Source organism: Trichosurus vulpecula, chromosome 6, assembly GCF_011100635.1.
Source record: "Trichosurus vulpecula isolate mTriVul1 chromosome 6, mTriVul1.pri, whole genome shotgun sequence".
Taxonomy (NCBI): Eukaryota; Metazoa; Chordata; class Mammalia; order Diprotodontia; family Phalangeridae; genus Trichosurus; species Trichosurus vulpecula.
Window position 1 is genome coordinate 224342663 of NC_050578.1, and position 17749 is coordinate 224360411.

Consider the following 17749-nt stretch of genomic DNA (forward strand, 5'->3'; position numbering starts at 1 on the left):
TGTTATTTGGAGATTATCTTTTATTCAGTAGGAAGCATAATTTGATGTGTGTGTGTGTGCACATGTGCACATGTACATATGACCATGCACACTGCTGACCAAGCACCTGACCCTATGGAGTGATGAGAGCCCACTGCTCCTCCCCCTCACCAAAACTGCTAATGACTCTAAGAGGGCTGGATACCTCTAATGACTGGCTTCCCCTTTTCTGTTTATAGCAGGGTGAATCTTCTTAGTTTGGAAGGGATGCATATATCTGTGTGTGTTTGCATAATACAACAGAAAGATCACTGGTCTTGGGGTCAACAGTACTTACGCTATCTGACAGGGTTGTTACGAGGAAAGTCCTTTGTAAATATGAATGTGCTTTATAAATGGAAGTTATTATGGATGCCTGGGGTACGATGGGGAGGAATCTACCAAAACGATATTTAATTTATATAGTTTTCCTAAATCACAATCCTAAAATCACAGCCTATTTCTTCGTTTCCAAAGTCCTCCTAAACAACTCTCCTGAAGCTGCTTCTTTTCTGGGGTTACTCACATACTTTGGATTTGTCTAGACAGTCCAAGGAATTGCAGCAAAGAGAATAAAGGAGACTAAAGCAGTGATACAATGGATAGAGTGCCTGGCTTGGAGTCAGGAAGACTCATCTTCCTGAGTTCAAATCCAGCCTCAGACACTCACTAGCTGAATGACCCTGAGCAAATTACTTAACTCTGTTTGCCTCAGTTCCTCAACTATAAAATGAGCTAGAGAAGGAAACAGCAAGCCTCTCCAGTGTCTCTGCCAAGAAAACCCCAAATGGAGACATGAAGAGTCATGTACAACTGAAATGACTGAACAGCAACACAAGAAAGGAAGGCAGGAAAAACTGCCAGAGCCACAGAACTGAGATTCAAAGGCAGAGAGTAAAAGCAAGGGAAACTGGGGGTGGGGGGGGACAGTGGAGGCATATTGCTTTTCACTGCCTGACAAGGAACCTTTGGCCAAAATATGTTCCCACTTTAACATTAACAGCCACCTAAAAGTGCCCGTGTGTCCCCACACACGTGTGCTTGGCATGTGAAGCAGCCCCTGACGAACTACATAGCTAAAGACTTCTCATACTCAATCACCATCCTCAGACCTGTGAGAGACATTCTAAGGCATGTTCAAAAGTTCCACCAAGGTCCAGGTAGGCTGCATCTTGTCCTAATGTTTCAACAAACAAAACAAAAGAGATCTCATCTACCAACGTCATTGCCAAGTCATTCATCTTCACTGCAGTCACAGCCAGTCTAGAAACAGCTTTTCTAGAAGACAGATGAATCCTTCCTTCATCCATTTCCTGCTTTTTAAAAATCCAGGCTAACATATGATGTTCTGAAAGTGACGAAGCCTTCCCTGACTGGGTATGAACTCTCCTTGTCCTGGATACTCCTTGATCCATTATTTCTACTTTAAGGATGTAACAGCAAGCACCCTGCACACCCAGGATGACCTGCTAGCACAGGTTCTTTGATCTACTTTTCTTAAAGGAAAGGAAACTTTAAGGGGGTCAACAATCGTACTTTAATTACATCCACTAGGTCAGGGGAAAGGTCAGCACCCTGAACTTGGAGAAAATACAAGCAGAGAAATTAGTACAAAGATCAACAGACAGTGCTCCAACTGTCTGATCAAAGTAATACAACCACTACATATACCACCGGATAGGTGGAGCACCATTACATCTGAGTAGTTGGGGGGCTCTTAACAAAATGGCTATTCAGAGTCTTGTCCAGGGAATCAAAAGGTCCTTCTCATAAGCAAGCCCCCAAAGCAAAATATCAACCTCAGAATATATATATTTCTCAAAGCCAGAAGGCATCACAACCCTCATGACTCAGTGCCTAATTAACTTAGTACCAAAAGGTGTGAAAGCCTTCCTACAAGCAAGCCTCCTCCTAAGCAAGCTTCTCCTTAGGCAAGTCCCTCCCCCAATGGGCTCTATGTGACTAGGATGTATCACATCTGTAAGCAGAGCTCAAAGCAGCAAGACATCCATGACTGAACACATGTGGTCACGTAGATCTTCCTATTCCATTAACATTAGGATAACTAATAGATTCAGAACCAGCTCATAACCCTGGGCTACATGCCTGGACCTAGCTTATAAAAAAAAGTTCAAGAGACAGAAGAACCAAAGAGCTAAGTGACTATAAGAGGAAGACTATAGAGAATCAGACTCAGGTTCCCGGTCAAATGCAAAATCATACAGGTAAAGCTCCAATGTTTTTTTCACAGCAATGTCAGTCTGTCACAAATCATCTATCTACGTCCATCTAGACAAACAAAAGGGGAGATTTTTGACCATTTCTTTAGGACACATTGATGTATATAACACATCAATATCCCTTAAAAATCAATGAAGGGTCTAATGAGGAAAAATGGATAATTAACTCTGTTATATAATTATATTAATTTTTTAAAAGTTTCTTAACTATTCCTCTCCAAGTTTTGTGATTAAAAAATGTTCCTACCTGAGGATCACCAGTAGCCACCAAAAACGCATTTGTCCGCCCTGGGTGATCATAGTCATGCATAGCAGCTGCCACATAAAGAGCCATCAGTTCCAAGGCAGGAATATTCAGCGCCACACAGCCATAGTTTGGATCTGTCATTGGGCAACTTTTGGAGGAAGTGTATGAAATGCGTATAGGAGAAAGTCCACTACTATATTCTGGGGGGGAAAAATAAACAGCAGAAGTAGCTGTCATTATTTTCAGTTCAGTCAAGGCAACAAAGATTTATAAAGTACCTATTACATAAAATGAAGGCTTGGCATTGGGGGACATACAGAGAAATAAGATTCAATTCCTACCTTCACATAGACCTTAAAGTATAGACAGTACGACACAGAAACAAAGAACTCTATTGGAAAGCAGAATATGTCAAGAGAACAGCAAGCTTGATCACTTGATCTATAAACTCCTGGAATGAAATGTGAATGTGACCTGAGGAAAGAGAGATTAAAGAAAGCTTCACAGAAGAGGCAGAATCTGGAAGGACCCCTAAAGGGCCCATTGTCATTCTAAGCTTCCTCACATTCAGGATTACTTGCCTTATTTTCCTATAAATAATCTTATTCTCTACATGCAATGAATGACACAGATAACAGTTATCAGCTCTGAAGTATACATGATCAACTTTCTTGTGGGTGGGACTTAGGAATTTACTGGTATAGGGATCTTCCGGTAAAGAAACTGTCTCTATTATAGCAGACCAGCAACTACCGCACACTTTAATAGCATCAGAAAGTTGCCTGGGTCACTGAGAAATTAAATATCTTGACCATGGTAATCTTGCCTTCTTAATGATGGGGGTCTATATTTTATACAGGGTGTCTCAAGATGCAGATTAGATTAACTACTTGCCTTTCAGGTTAACCAGGCTAAAGTATAGGGATCCTTTGTTCTGAAATTGAAGAAGCCTCCCCTAATGGGATATGAACTCTCTTTGTCCTAAGTACTCCTTGACTCATTATTTCCATTTTAAGGATGATGGACTGATTCATAACCAGCTTATAACCCTAGGCTACAAGCCTGGACTTGGCCTTTAAAAGAGAATTCAAAAGAGAGATAGAAACAAAGAGCTGAGTGGCTGTGAGAGGAAGACTACAGAGACTCAAACTCAGCTCCCTGGAGTAGAAGTTGCCGTATCTGCAAGGTCCAAACATCAGCAGAGCCCCAGAAGAAGAAGAACCACGTGGTGCTAGAGATGATAGTAGCACAAGGCAGAATAATGGTGGTGTTCCTAGACTATCCAGAAGCCAGAGCTGATGAGCAACAAAAAAAGACAGAGCCACAATATGGAGGAACAAAGTCAGTTTGCCCTTCTTTAGTACTGTGAATTAGAAGGCTCTCCCAAGTGACACTCTACCCTATTTCTTTAGCTCTTTTTAGGATGCCAAGGTCACATGACTAACAAGATGGAGAACTAGACATTTTCTCCATTCTTCTCTAACTCTCAAAACTTCTCAAAATAAGAATTATGTGCAAGAGGTATTATTACTCGTGTCTCCACAGGCTAATACGCCAAGTCTAATGAAGTAACAACTTGATAAATTAACTGCATAAAAGTAATATAAATAAATTAATACCATAAGTTAATATCATAGAAAGCTAATCTCTGACCCCTAACTCAGCATCCCCTCTTCTACCAACCCCCACAAAGAGGCAAAGTGGCACAGCCTGCTCTTTGCAATCCCCTCAGCAATGACTTTACTGCTGCCCATCCAGGGCCATCCCCAGTCGTCCTGATCTATATCTGGCCGCTAGACCCAGATGATTCTGAAGGAGAAAGTGAGGCTGGTGACTTTGCACAGTCCTCCCTCACTCAAATCCAATTCACTTGCATGTCATGGCATCACCTTGGTGATGTCATGGTCCTCTTTGAGAACCAAGGACGAACAACAGAAAGAAGTTGTTGCCACAGTTTCCCCACTGCCATTCTGTGGCAACAAGCAGTAAAATGTAATTCTGCCTCCCACCACTTTCTCCAATTAATCCTTGCAGGATTTGGAAGTATTGGAAAGTGAAAATGTGCTCTGCCTTAGGCTTTAAGCATCTTCCAAGGGGGGCAGGGGTGGGAGGGCACCAGTCCTGATGGAAAGGATACTGGTATTCAGCTATATCCAACTGTGTCCCTCCAGATGTCACTTGGGACAGGAAATAAGGACAGCTTTGAGACCCAGCCCCCAGAGGATCTACCATCCATCAAAGGGTTAGATGTCAGAAAGTTAATGATAGTGGAATATAAAAGAAAAAAGAAATTACCAAAGTTCTCTGGAGAAACAAAACAGATAAATGCCCTGAGCACAAGTATATAAACCAACAGGGAAGCTATTAATAATAGAAGAAAGAATGGTCACCAGGACATCTAAACAAGTCCAAACATCTCTGAATAAATGTCATAAAATGAAGGAAATTAATTGAGGCAGAGGACCCTGTAGATTCCCTAGACAGCACGGAACCACAGCAAGATGTTCTGAATGGTTCAAAAAAGAATCATGAGGGCAGAACTAATGGCCTCCATAGCAGAAATAATTGGCAGAATAGAAAAATGTGAATCCATGGTTGTGAGTCTCCACAGAAGGAAAAGAAAGAACAACTATTTGGGAACACAAATATACAAAAAGAAAGGACAATCTGGAAGAAGAGAAGCAAAAATCACAAATTTAGAAAGAACACATATCTCTATAAAGCAAAATATATTGATCTTGACGACAGACAAGATAATTAGGATCCAAAACCTTCCAAAGAACATCACAAGTCAAAAAACCTTAACGTTACAATGCAAGGAATACTACCAGAAAACTTCCCAGAACGTCTAAATATAGAAAATAAAGAAAATAAAAAGCTTAAAAGAATCTACAGACTGCTTACAGAAAAACAAAATCAAAACCCTACACTACAACCCTAAAGACACATAGTGGTTTAATTTGAAAAGTTCTAATGACAAATAATTAATTCTTCAAGCAACCAGGAGAAAGGCTTTAAAATATTTTTAAAAAGAAAAAGAAATATGAATAACAGAAGGTTATTTTGCACCCACCAAAAACCTCAGAAGGGAATGGAATGTGTCCCAAAGGGCAAAGGAGCTCAAGATACAATCTGAAATGACATTCCTGTTCAACATGAGCCTAATCATAAATGAAAAAATATGGACATTCACTTTTTTAAAATGGACTTGAGGCATTCCTAACAACAGCAAAAGAAATCTTAGGTGAGCAATTATTTGCTTTGCAAATACCCCAGACAACAGAAACACAAGAAAAGTAAGTGTACATAGTTACTAGAGAAAGTATAAGAATTGAATAAATTTTCCTGGGCGGGGGGGGGGGGGGGGGGGGGGGGGGGGGGGGGAGGTGAGCAGTAAGAAAAAAGAGAAAACCACCTTTAACTAAAATCACCTTTTAGATCATTAAGAGATTTCTAGCTATACACAAAGAGATAAAGATAAAAGTGGAACCTAAATAGAAGTGAGCAACAGGCATGAAAGAACATGAACTAAAATCAAAGTTTTTTGTGAGACTTATCTGCAGAATGCAAGGGCCAATAAAAGACAGCTTAAAAAAAGACTGAGGGAAATGTGTAATGTACCCTAATCAAGTCAATGGTAAACAATGAAGGGAAAGCAACTCTTGTGGTCTCTCAGGAAGAATAGATGCTACAGGAAAAGAGGCAAAATGGCAAAGGGAGGGATTGAAACAGGGGAAGAAAGGAAGAAACCTTGGTTCTGTGGTGGTAGGTGATCCCACTGAAGAGCCTGTGTTGGTAACCAAAAATGGGCTCCTTAGCACTTAGTCAACAAGTGCCCCTGACTAGTTTGGCTTTTTCCCCTGAACTGAATGCTGTTTGTATGTTGGACTGGAGTAAGCTTGTCGGCCCCTTCACCTTGCTTCCCTTGCTTAAGCTGATGGAAAGAACCTGTGCTTTCCCGGTCAACCCCTTCACCTTGCTTAAGCAGATTGAAAGAACCTGTGCTTTCCCCGGCGTACCTTACACCCCCGCAGAAGCCAGATGGTTAAAAACAGCTTCCGTTGGAGCCAGAGGCTGCTATAGCTACAGCCACAGCCGAAGCTGAAGCAGGAGCTGCCAGTAGCAGAGCTGACCTACGGGAGGAAGCTGAACAAGGACTTGTGGCCAGTGGGTAATCTTTTTACCATAGAGGGGAAGCATGTATATGATTTTGCTGTACACCATCATGCTTCTCTGTGGCCTCCTGGTTACTCTTGTGAGGCGGACCTATTGGGCCTGGAAGCTTTTGATCAATATATCAAAGTGGGGATGCTGGTTCATGGGTTGGTTACTGTGGAGCCTAAATATATGCTTTGATTCTTCTGCCTCCTACTTTGAGAGTTTCTTATATCCGGCGGTTCTGAACCTTTCAGACATATATATGATCCTCTTTGAAATTATAAACTCTGCCCTCCTAAAACAGAGCCCTATCACGGGGAAGGAAATCTAGTCTGTGATGGGGGATGGAGACCTTTCCACACACATAATCTGCACGGATTTGTTCTTCAGGGAGATTGTGGGTCGTTATGAATAGATCTGACTTCTGGATGTAAGCATGCAATTCTGCAAGTGACAAAACTGCCTAGATAGCCTTTGACCCAATTATGCTCCTGTTGAGAACAGACCTCAAGGAAGTTAAAGGCAGGAACAAAAATCTAATATGCACCAAAATATTCAGAGGGGTATTCTCTGTGGTTTCAGTGTTCAGTGCCCCATGGTAGGAATTTTCCTGTGTCCTTAACTTTGCAGTCCATTTCCACTCTTTGCCCTCCCCATGATCATTTTCATTGCAATTTGCCATGAAATATCCTCTCTGAGTCTATGGCATTTCACCCTTCTGGGTAGGTGTCTTAAGTGCTCTGGTAGGTTATTTAATATCTTTCTCAAGGACTTGGATTAAGGTTTAGATGGAATGCACATGCAAGTTACAGATGAAAGAAGGTGAGAGCTAACATATTAGAATGTTATTAGAATTAGAATCCCAAAGGACTTCAGTGGGCCAAAATCTAGAAAAACGAAATACAGCCAGGATCATGTAAAGTCTTGCACTTGGAATTTTTAAAAAGCACAACTACACAAGAACAGAGTTAAAAAGACGTGGATATACAAGTCACACGAAAAAGACCCCTCAGAGTTTTAGTGGTCCAAAAGCTTAACAATGGCAACCAAAGAAGCTAGACGGCTCTTAGTTTTTTCTTAATGTCGTGTCTAGAATGAGAGATTATATAATCATTCCACCCTCTCCCCAATCCAACCACAATTCACAGGGCCAAATTTTAGGAAGAACAATGATAAGCTAGAACTCATTCAACCAACCAATAAAGATTTATTAAGTGCCTACTAAGTACAAGGCACTGTGTTAAGCACTGGAGATACAGAAAGAGACAAAAAACAGGCCCTTCCCTCAAGGACCTTACATTTTAATGGGGAAGACAACATACAAACGAATATGTACAAACAAGGCATGATTTTGTTGTTCAGTTGTTTCAGTCATGTCCTACTCTTTGTGACCCCTCTTGGGGTTTTCTTGACAAAGATATTGGAGTGGTTTGCCATCTCCCCCTTCAGATATACATGATAAATAGGAAATAATTAGCAGAGAGAAGCCACTAGAATTAAGAGAGGTTGGGAAAGGCTTACTGTAGAAGATGGGATTTAGCTGGAACTTAAAGCCAGTGGGCAAAGTAGGCACCCAGCATTCCAGGCACAGGGGACAGCCAAAGAAAATGCTTGGAGTCAAAAGATGGAGTGTCTTGTTCATGGAAGTGCCAGGAGGCCAGTGCCACTGAATCAAAAAAATATGCGGCAGAGAGTAAGGTATAAGAAGGTTAGAAAGGTAGGAAGCAGCTCAATTATGAAGGACTTTCTTTTTTTGACATTCATATTTTTTTTATTTTAAATTTATTTAACATATTTAGTTTTCAGCATTGATTTTCACAAGAGTTTGAATTACAAATTTTCTCCCCATTTCTACCTTCCCCCCCACTGCAAGATGGCGTATATTCTGGTTGCCCTGTTCCCCAGTCAGCCCTCCCTTCTGTCATCCCACTCCCCTCCCATCCCCTTTTCCCTTCCTTTCTTGTAGGGCAAGATAAATTTCTATGCCCCATTGCCTGTGTATCTTATTTTCTAGTTGCATGCAAAAACTTTTTTTGTTGTTTTTGAACATCTGTTTTTAAAACTTTGAGTTCTAAATTCTCTCCCATCTTCCCTTCCCACCCACCCTCCCTAAGAAGTCAAGCAATTCAACATAGGCCACATGTGTATCATTATGTATAACCCTTCCACAATACTCATGTTGTGTAAGACTAACTATATTTTGCTCCTTTCCAACCCATCCCCCTTTATTGAATTTTCTCCCTTGACCCTGTCCCCTTTCCAAAGTGTTTGTTTTTGATTACCTGCACCCCCATCTGCCCTCCCCTCCATCATCCCCCCCTTTTTTATCTTCTTCCCTCTTCTTTCCTGTGGGGTAAGATACCCAATTGAGTATGTATGGTATTCCCTCCTCAGGCCAAATCTGATGAGAGCAACATTCACTCATTCCCCCCTCACCTGCCCTCTCCCCTCCTCCCACAGAACTGCTTCCTCTTGCCACCTTTATGCGAGATAATCCACCCCATTCTATCTCTCCCTATCTCCCTCTCTCAATATATTCCTCTCTCATCCCTTAATTTGATTTTATTTCTTTTAGATATCTTCCCTTCATCTTCAACTCACCCTGTGCCCACCCGCTCTCTCTCTCCCTCTCTCTCTCTCTCTCTCTCTCTCTCTCTCTCTCCCTCTCTACATATATATATATATATATAATATATATGTATATATATGTATATGTATTTATACACATACTTATATACATACATACACATTCACTTAAACATATATATACGTAAACATATATATATATATATGCATATTCCCTTCAGCTACCCTAATACTGAGGCCTCATGAATCATACACATCATCTTCCCATGTAGGAATGTAAAAATTGGCCAGGTGGAAAAGGAGGTTCAACAGACCACGGAAGAAAATGCTACCTTAAAATTAGATTGGAGCAAGTGGCAGCTAGTGACTTTATGAGAGGTCAAGATGTTGTAGAACAGAGCCAGGGGAGTGAAAAAATGGGAGATGGTGTGAAATATCTCATTGGAAGAGCCGCTGGCCTGGAGAATGGATCCAGGAGAGATAATTTGGAAATTGTTGGACTGCCTGAAAGCCATGATCAAGGGAGGAGCCTGGATGTCATCTTTTGAGAGGTTGTCGGGGAGAGCTGCCCTAATATTTTGGAGCCACAGGGCAAAATGGAAATTGGGGGAATCCATCGATCCCCTCCTCAGGTAGATCCCAAAAGGAAATCTCCTGGGAATGTTGTCGCCAGGTTCCAGGGCTCGCAGATCAAGGAGAAGATACTGCAAGCAGCCAGAAAGAAACAATTTGAGTATTGTGGAAACACAATCAGAATAACCCAAGATCTGGCAGCTTCTACATTAAGAGATCGAAGGGCTTGGAATACGATATTCCGGAGGTCAATGGAGCTAGGATTAAAACCTAGAATCACCTACCCAGCAAAACTGAGTATCATGCTCCAAGGCAAAATATGGACTTTCAATAAAACAGAGGACTTTCAAGCTTTCTCAGTGAAAAGACCAGAGCTGAATAGAAAATTTGACTTTCAAACACAAGAATCAAGAGAAGCATGAAAAGGTAATCAAGAAAAAGAACAAGAAAAAGAAATTGCAAGGGACTTACTAATGAAGGACTTTCAATACCAAACAGAAGATTTTGTATTTGATCCTGGAGGCAAAAGGGAGTCACTGGGGTTTATTGAATAAGGTCCCCACTTTAGGAAAATCACTTCAGTGGCTGAATGAAAGAAGGACTGAAGTGAGGATAAACAGACCCATCATTGCATTACTCCAGGCATGAGGTGATGAGGACCTATATTAGAATGGAGACAGTATCAGAGGAGAGAAGGGGAGTGATAGTGCAAAGTTGAGGATGATTCCTAGGGTGGTGGCAGTGTGAGTAGCTGGGAGGATAGTATTGCCCTCTACAGTGTCAAGCTATTAGGAGATATTCTATTTCCAGAGCTAAGGTCCAGCAAGCAAGCTGTGCCCCGAGCTTGGCATGACAACAATCCTTTGCTCTCACCCTCTGGATCTCGCCCTCTGGCAAATGCTGTTATGGGATTTGTGATTTTATATATGTGTAATGATTTAGATTTGTTGGCGCTTCCCCACTTCCCAGGGACCTGAGAACTGGTACTGTAGCAGACAGTGATCAATCCCATCTCCTGACACTATAAACAACAGGAATGTTTGTAGGTAGTAGGGAATGCGCCAATAGAAATGGAGAGACTGAAAATAAGTGACAGAGTGGAGATAACAAAGGGGCCCATCTATTGGAGGAGATGGGATAGATCACTTGTGCAGGTGAATGGGTGGGGCTTGGTAAGGAGTAAGGCCAGTTCTTCATGTGAGACAGGAGAAGAAGGAGATAGTGGCAGAAGGTATATGAGTTATATGAAATTATCAAGTGGGAAAAAAGGTCAATGACCTCAATTTTCTGTAAAATATGAGGCAAGTTGAGAGAATGGGGGAGAGGGATCCATGAGAGCTTTGAGGAGGGATGAAAAGGTTTAGAAGAGTCGATGTGGAGAACAGGATAGTGGGTTGATAAGGCAGGTACAGAAGAACTGCCTAGCAGAAGTGAGGGCCCAGCTGAGATTATGTAACATAAATTTGTAGTGGCCCCATTCAGAACAGTTGCTTGACTTTCTCTACCTTCATTCAGTAACACTTGGGAGTGAACCAAGGCTGAGACTTCACAGGGCATAATCAGTGAAATGATAAAGGAGCTAGGGATTCAAGAGAGAACAATATCGAATTGAACTAGTTCACCAAGGAGTCAAGATGAGAAGAGGAGTGGCTAGTGCAGGGCAGATATCCTGGGAAAGAACGGAGGAGTGAAGAGACTGGCGGTCATGGTGCAGGTAAGGAGTGTGTTATGTAAGTGAGGCAAAGGGAGAGGTGAACATCCAATAGCTTATGGTCAGGTAAGGGGATTTCACAATTTTTGAATGTGAAGGTGGTACATTTGTGGGTGATGGCAAGGTCAAGAGTATGAATGACCATCTTTATATGTGGCTAAGGTGGGGGTGAAAGAGTGGTTCAAGAGGGGTGACTGAGGAACTGAGTAGTTAGGGTATTTGGGGGAAAGTCAGTATGTATGTTCAAAGTTCCCTATTTTAAGTCAGGAGTTGAGGAAAATTGTGAACCACGTGTCCAATTCATTGAGGAAGGAAAGGGAGTGAGTTGGAGATTTGTAGGCAATATCTACCAGGATTCTGATTGGGTGGTAGCTATGAATAGGAAAGAGGAGAACCTGGAAATAGCAATGAGGAACAGAGTATTTCAACTCCCTGCCTTGACTGATGAGCCATGGAAAATGAGTGAAGGTGTTGTAGACAGTACTGGAAAGGGTGTTCAGAGAGACTGTCATTGGGGGGAGCCACATTTCAGTAACAGCTAGTAGATACAAGGAGTGGAGGAGGAAAATATTTAGGATGAAAGGACCTTTGTTGCTTATGGAACAGGCATTCCAGAGGGCACAGTGGAATGGCTGGGGATGTCTAAATGAAACTTTGGGGTGAGAAGGCTGAGGGGAATGGGAATAAGGAATCAAGAGGTGGGAGTGGGAATGGGGGAATATGAAGGGTATGACCAAGTTTGGGAATGTGCATTACTGAGTGGAGGGCAGCACTCCTCTTCCCAAAGGAGGGTGGAATTCAGGCTGGAGGCAAGAGCAACAAGAGACTAGAGGGGCATAGTTGGTCATCGAGGAGACTCTTATTCACTACTCCTCCTCCTTCGAAAAGCTGGAGATTAGGCAGGAAAGGGCACAAAAGCAGATGAAAGTCAAACTTGCATTGCAGAAGAAAGACATCTGGTTCCCCACCAACTTTCCTCTTCCTCTTCCCTCAAGGGACAGGTACAGCAGGAGATGGAAGGCCTACAAGTTAAAGGGAAAGTTGTTCCTCTACACCAGAGGTTTTTCACATCCTGGCTGGGAGATCAGACTGGCAGCAGAACACAAAGGTTGCCTAGTGTTGGCACTGATGGAAGTCATTGCTTTGGGGCACATGGGACATATTCTATCTGGCCCTTTTCACCTTCCCTCAGGGGATATGCTGGAACCAGAAAGAGAAAGTAAGGGCCTCAGTCAGAGGCTTGGCTCCTCTTCTCATCCAGAGAATGGACAAGCAGTACCTCACAGCAGGATGGGCTGATAAAAACAGAAGCACTAAGCCCAGAGAAGAAACTACTTAGGAAGGAGAACATGATCACCATCTCCAGGGACCAGAAGTGCTGGCACATGGTAGAGTTTAGAAACTTGTTTTTAACAACTCTAGAGGCAGAAATAGGAACACTGGGTAGAAGCTACAGAGGCAGGTCTGGGCTTGATATAAGGAAAAATTTAATAACTATAAATTTCTAAAAATTAAAATGTGCTGCCTTGGGAGAAAGCAAATTTCCTACCATTGGAAGAATTTAGAGGCTGGCTGGCATACTTTATCCAGGGTGTGCTGTATATGGGAGGATTTCTGTTTTGTTAATGGTTGGAATAGATAACATGACCTCTGAGGTAAAATTCTAAATTTTATGGAAAATTGATATCCCATGACTCTTTGGAACTCTAGTCTGAATGTTAACTGGACACAGCTGGTATCACTCCTTCCAGTTCTGCATACGGGCCAAGAGATTGTGGAAGCCAGAACTTTGGGAACCTGGTCTTTGGTGCTGGAAAAGAAAGAGAACTGGCCTTAGGTGCTGGCAGGAAGTGGTCCTGAACTGGTTCGTTGGCCATGAGATCAATGCAATGAGTACATATTTGAGATAGACCTGCATTAGAGCAGAAGGTGATGGAATTGCATTTTACCCAAGGGCAAAGTCAACAGGGCAGTACGAATGGTAAAGAAAGGATTAGATGGGGAAATGATATCAGACATCTATTGCTAGATTACAAATCTCCTAGTATAGATTTTTTAATATTCTGTAAACTTCTGCTCTTGATACTTTTTGTTTTACCTTTTTCCAGGGTTGCTGGTGAAGTTCATTTTTGAAATATTTAACCTTTGTCTCAAGTGACTAGGAAGAAGAGTTTGTCTATCCCAAGATACAGAGTCCTAGAAATCAGGTAAAGATCAAAGGAAGAGGTAGAGAGAGAAAGAGGCCACCATTCCAGCAGCAGCTCTATGGTAAGGGCCTATCAGAAAATCAACTCATCTGCAATTCCATTACAAGTGTTTTCCTCATTCCTGCCTGGCGTGTTCTCTGGCATGGGCATTAACTAGTCATACCAAAACACAGAGCTCAATACTAGTTCCTAACCTGAACCTCGGCATCCCCAAACCAAAAATTTCTTTAATATGAGCACCATATAATAATACCCAATTAATTTAGACTTTTCTATATGGATTAAAATCATTGGTTAACCTTATTAACCAAAAATTCATTAAAGCAGAACTTACTGAATTGTCCAGAAGACACAATAGAGTGTTTTCTAGACTGCCTAACTTATTCTCAGGCTCATCCTTAAACCTTCCTTTACTGAAGGCAGTACCTGTGCGAATCACTTTCACAAGATCCTGACGAATCTGTTTAAATCCAGGAATCGGCCGAGTTGTCAGGTACCACACCGCATGCAGAACATCTGTAGCATGTACACGATTGTGATCTACAAATCATTAAAAAATGAGAGAATTAAATCATCCATTATGCATGAAAGAAGGACTGTGAAAATGGGATACTGAAGAGATGTGAAAAAGTCTTATCATTTTGTTCAAAACCTAAAAAGACCTCTAAAAAGGAGTGTTGTCTCCATTTTACATTTTTCTTATCATCTATCTTTTTCACTGATAGTTTACATGTCCACCCATGTGTCAAAAAATGTCATTTCCCAAAGATTGCTTTTACCACTTGCTTTCTCAGTAATATTAAGTCGAAATTTAAATACTGACGAGCATTTTTCTCATAGCAAATTGTTTTTATTCTGAACTTAAACACTAAATAAAATGGACAATTCTACATATATCCTAGAACAGAAAAGGAGGATTGTACATGAAACTGCAGACTTCTATTATATATAGCTCGCTTTTCAAGTACATAATAAAATCAACCTCCAGTCTTCAAAACTGACCCACAAATAAGTATTTTTTTGGAGAGGGGAAGGCAGGGCAATTGGGGTTAAGTGACGTGCCCAAGGTCACACAGCTAGTAAGTGTGTCAAGTGTCTGAGGCCAAATTTGAGCTCAGGTCCTCCTGATTCCAGGACCAGTGCTCTGCTCACTGCACCATCTAGCTTCCCTCAACCATTTTTTAATGACTATATTCCTCTCTCTCCCAGTCTAGAAAATAAGGGTTACTCATGGGCCTGATCCCACTGGATCCCAAAGAGCTTTGGCCTGTTCTATTTGCGACCCTCCTTGGGCTGTCAGGGGGCCCCACTGCCATGGGTTCACTATATCAATGCCAAATTTAGTACAGACAACCAGTTGATCAGCTTAGCCCAGAGCAGCTCAGGACTCCTGAGCTCAAGGAATTCTGAGCTTCAGCCTCACCAGGAATAGGGAGGGGTATCTGGACCAGCACACTCAGCCCAAACAAGCATTTTAAGAGGTCTTTTCTTCCTCTATATTGCTATGTGGAGGACAATGAAAGAGAAGAGATAATACAATTAGTGGTATATCACAAAATCCCAAGAAGCAAATGTTCTGAAATAATTTTTTTAAAGAGAAACTGTCGTCCACATCAGCAGTTTATTCTCAGGTCCAACAATATTGTGGCTATTGCTCCAGTATTAAAATGCTGGCATCCCCATGTCCTACCATGGAAATAACTTTGGGAATAAAATCCTGATCTCTTCTTGGGACCCACTGGGTCACTCATCCAGAGCTGGAAGGGACCTCGGAGGCCATCTTGTCCAACCTTCTCATTTTGGAAATGTGGACATTGAGGCCCAGGGAGGTTAAATAACTAACCCAGGGACTCACAAACAGTGAGGATTAGAGATAGGTTTTGAACTCAGGTCTTCTGACTCTGGAGCCATTATTTGCCTTTCTATAGTAAAAATCAGAATAGAAAAAATTCCAAGTAATCATGAGCTCTGATTTACCAAATAAAGTACTCATCAGAACAGCTCCTAAGTTGAGAAATCATCCAGAAAATATTCTTGCCGGTCCATTATTTGTCACTATCTCTTCAGTTACTGTGCACTCACACACTCTAGATAGGCACGATTTTCCAGAGCATAACTTAGTTCCTTCCCATCAGCACAGGCAGTAGTAAGAGCTCAGTGTGTGTTGGCGTTGCTGGATGTTTGTTGCTTGACAATTTACAAAGCTCTTTCCTCCATACAACCCTGGGAGACAAGTAAGAGAAGTATTCCCTCCATTTTATAGATAAGGATCCTGGGGCTAAGGAACAGGAAGTCCTCAGGCACTTGATTAGGCAGTAAAACCTGACCTGGAAATCAGGTCTTCGGACTCCTCCATGATTATCAAATGCTCTGTCTGCTTCTACACTATCAGCAACCCATTTATTCCTCCTGGGGTGGGCACTCTTCATGTCCTCCCAAATCACTATTCCTATTTTTAAAAGAAAATAGTCTCTACAAAAGAAGAAAAACACTCTTCTTAAGTGGTAAATGCTATTATGAATTTATATTAAATAGGGTATAAAAATTATTATCTCTTAGAGCATAGATTTTCCCCCCTCTCTTTCCCTCCTCTTCTCCCTCTCCTCTTCTAAAGGCAGAAAAACTAATGACTTGCCTTAATAATAAAGTTATCCTTCAAAAGCTGAAGGAACCTAGAAGGGGAAATTCTGTTCTAGATCTAGAAGCAGGTGCTTGCAGGAGTCGGGGGGCAGAGACTTAGGGGAAATTTGTAGAGAAGTAACCACTTCATCCTAATTTGTGATAGAGGAGAGGAGCTCTGAGCATAGTATAACACACATCCTACATTTTGGAAAAGCAAACTTCAAAGGATTCAGAGAAAAGATAGGACTTCTATGGACAAAAATACTTCAGAGAAAGTCAGCCTAGGAGGGAAGGGAGATATTCACGAATAAACCTCTGAAGACACAAAGGGGAACAATTCCAACCAGAAAGAATACTGGGACTTGTCTAAAGAGATCAATGAGGATCCACAAGGAATTCACCAAATAACGAACCAACCAAGAAGCTGGATGCCAGGCCAGGCAACAGGAGATGCATGGAAGGAAGAGCCCAGCCCAGGCACTTGGTGACACTGGATTTCATGATGAGTCGAGGCACAGGCACCATTTTTAGCTGTAGTTGGAGACCAAGAAGGGTCAGATCAGGAAGGGACCATTGCTGGGGGTGAGTGGGATGGAGGGAAATGACCACAAGGAGGAGGCAGCTAGGGCTGCTTACTTCTGCTTTGGCTTCAGTTCACTCTGAAAATGACTAAAAGGGAACTGACAGCCAACAAAAGTAAATAAGAAACAGTAAGAGAGGAGAGATTTTGAATCAAAATCCCCTGACCTAGATGCAATTCATCATTGGGTCCTGAAAGAACTCAGACTTTATTGCTGAGCCACTCACTGTTGACCAGGGAGTCAAGTGGAAGCTAGAAGCTGGCAGGCAGGCAGGGGGAGGCAGAGCTGAACATGGTCTGTATGCTCAGTCAGTTCCCTACTTTCTGCCAAGAGCTCACAGGGTATCAATTTGAAAAGCTGACCGTGGAGGTCCAAGTAGATCCCTTGTATTTCTATGCTTCCAGAGCTCCTACAGCCACCAAAGTGGAACATCTATTCTGCAGTGCACAAGACATGATCTTCTTTCCTACTATGGGTTTTTCATTGTAATAGAAATGTGTAGCACCTCTTACATCACCATATTTCTGGGAAGATGGTATCTTCTGACTCTTCAGAAATGGATAACAGCCTTAGCAATGAATCTGTGCACTTTCATTAATTCTGCCAGAAAGTATGCCCAGCTCCAGCACCTATGGGAGATGAGGGATTCAAGTGTCTGAGTAGTCTTGCGCAACAAGAGTAAGAACAACTTTGGTGAATGCACAGGATCTTACGGTTCTAGTTCATTTCCTGATCGTGCTGGCTCTAAATAGGTAGGTAACAACTACCTTACTTTGCTACAGGAAAACAACTACAAAGGCTGAATG

The 17749-nt window shown here is 41.9% G+C and overlaps 1 protein-coding gene across 2 annotated transcripts in view; it reads right to left on the minus strand.

Moving 5' to 3' along the window:
- The window catches only part of PDE3B (phosphodiesterase 3B), a 159691-nt gene that overhangs the window by 19080 nt on the left and 122862 nt on the right, over window positions 1-17749 (minus strand). For both annotated transcript variants that reach the window (XM_036762473.1, XM_036762474.1), the window contains exons 11-12: window positions 14167-14280; window positions 2506-2705 (exon numbers count right to left, since the gene is read on the minus strand). In XM_036762473.1, the coding sequence (XP_036618368.1) occupies window positions 2506-2705; window positions 14167-14280 (314 nt within the window). The remainder of the gene's footprint in view (window positions 1-2505; window positions 2706-14166; window positions 14281-17749) is intronic.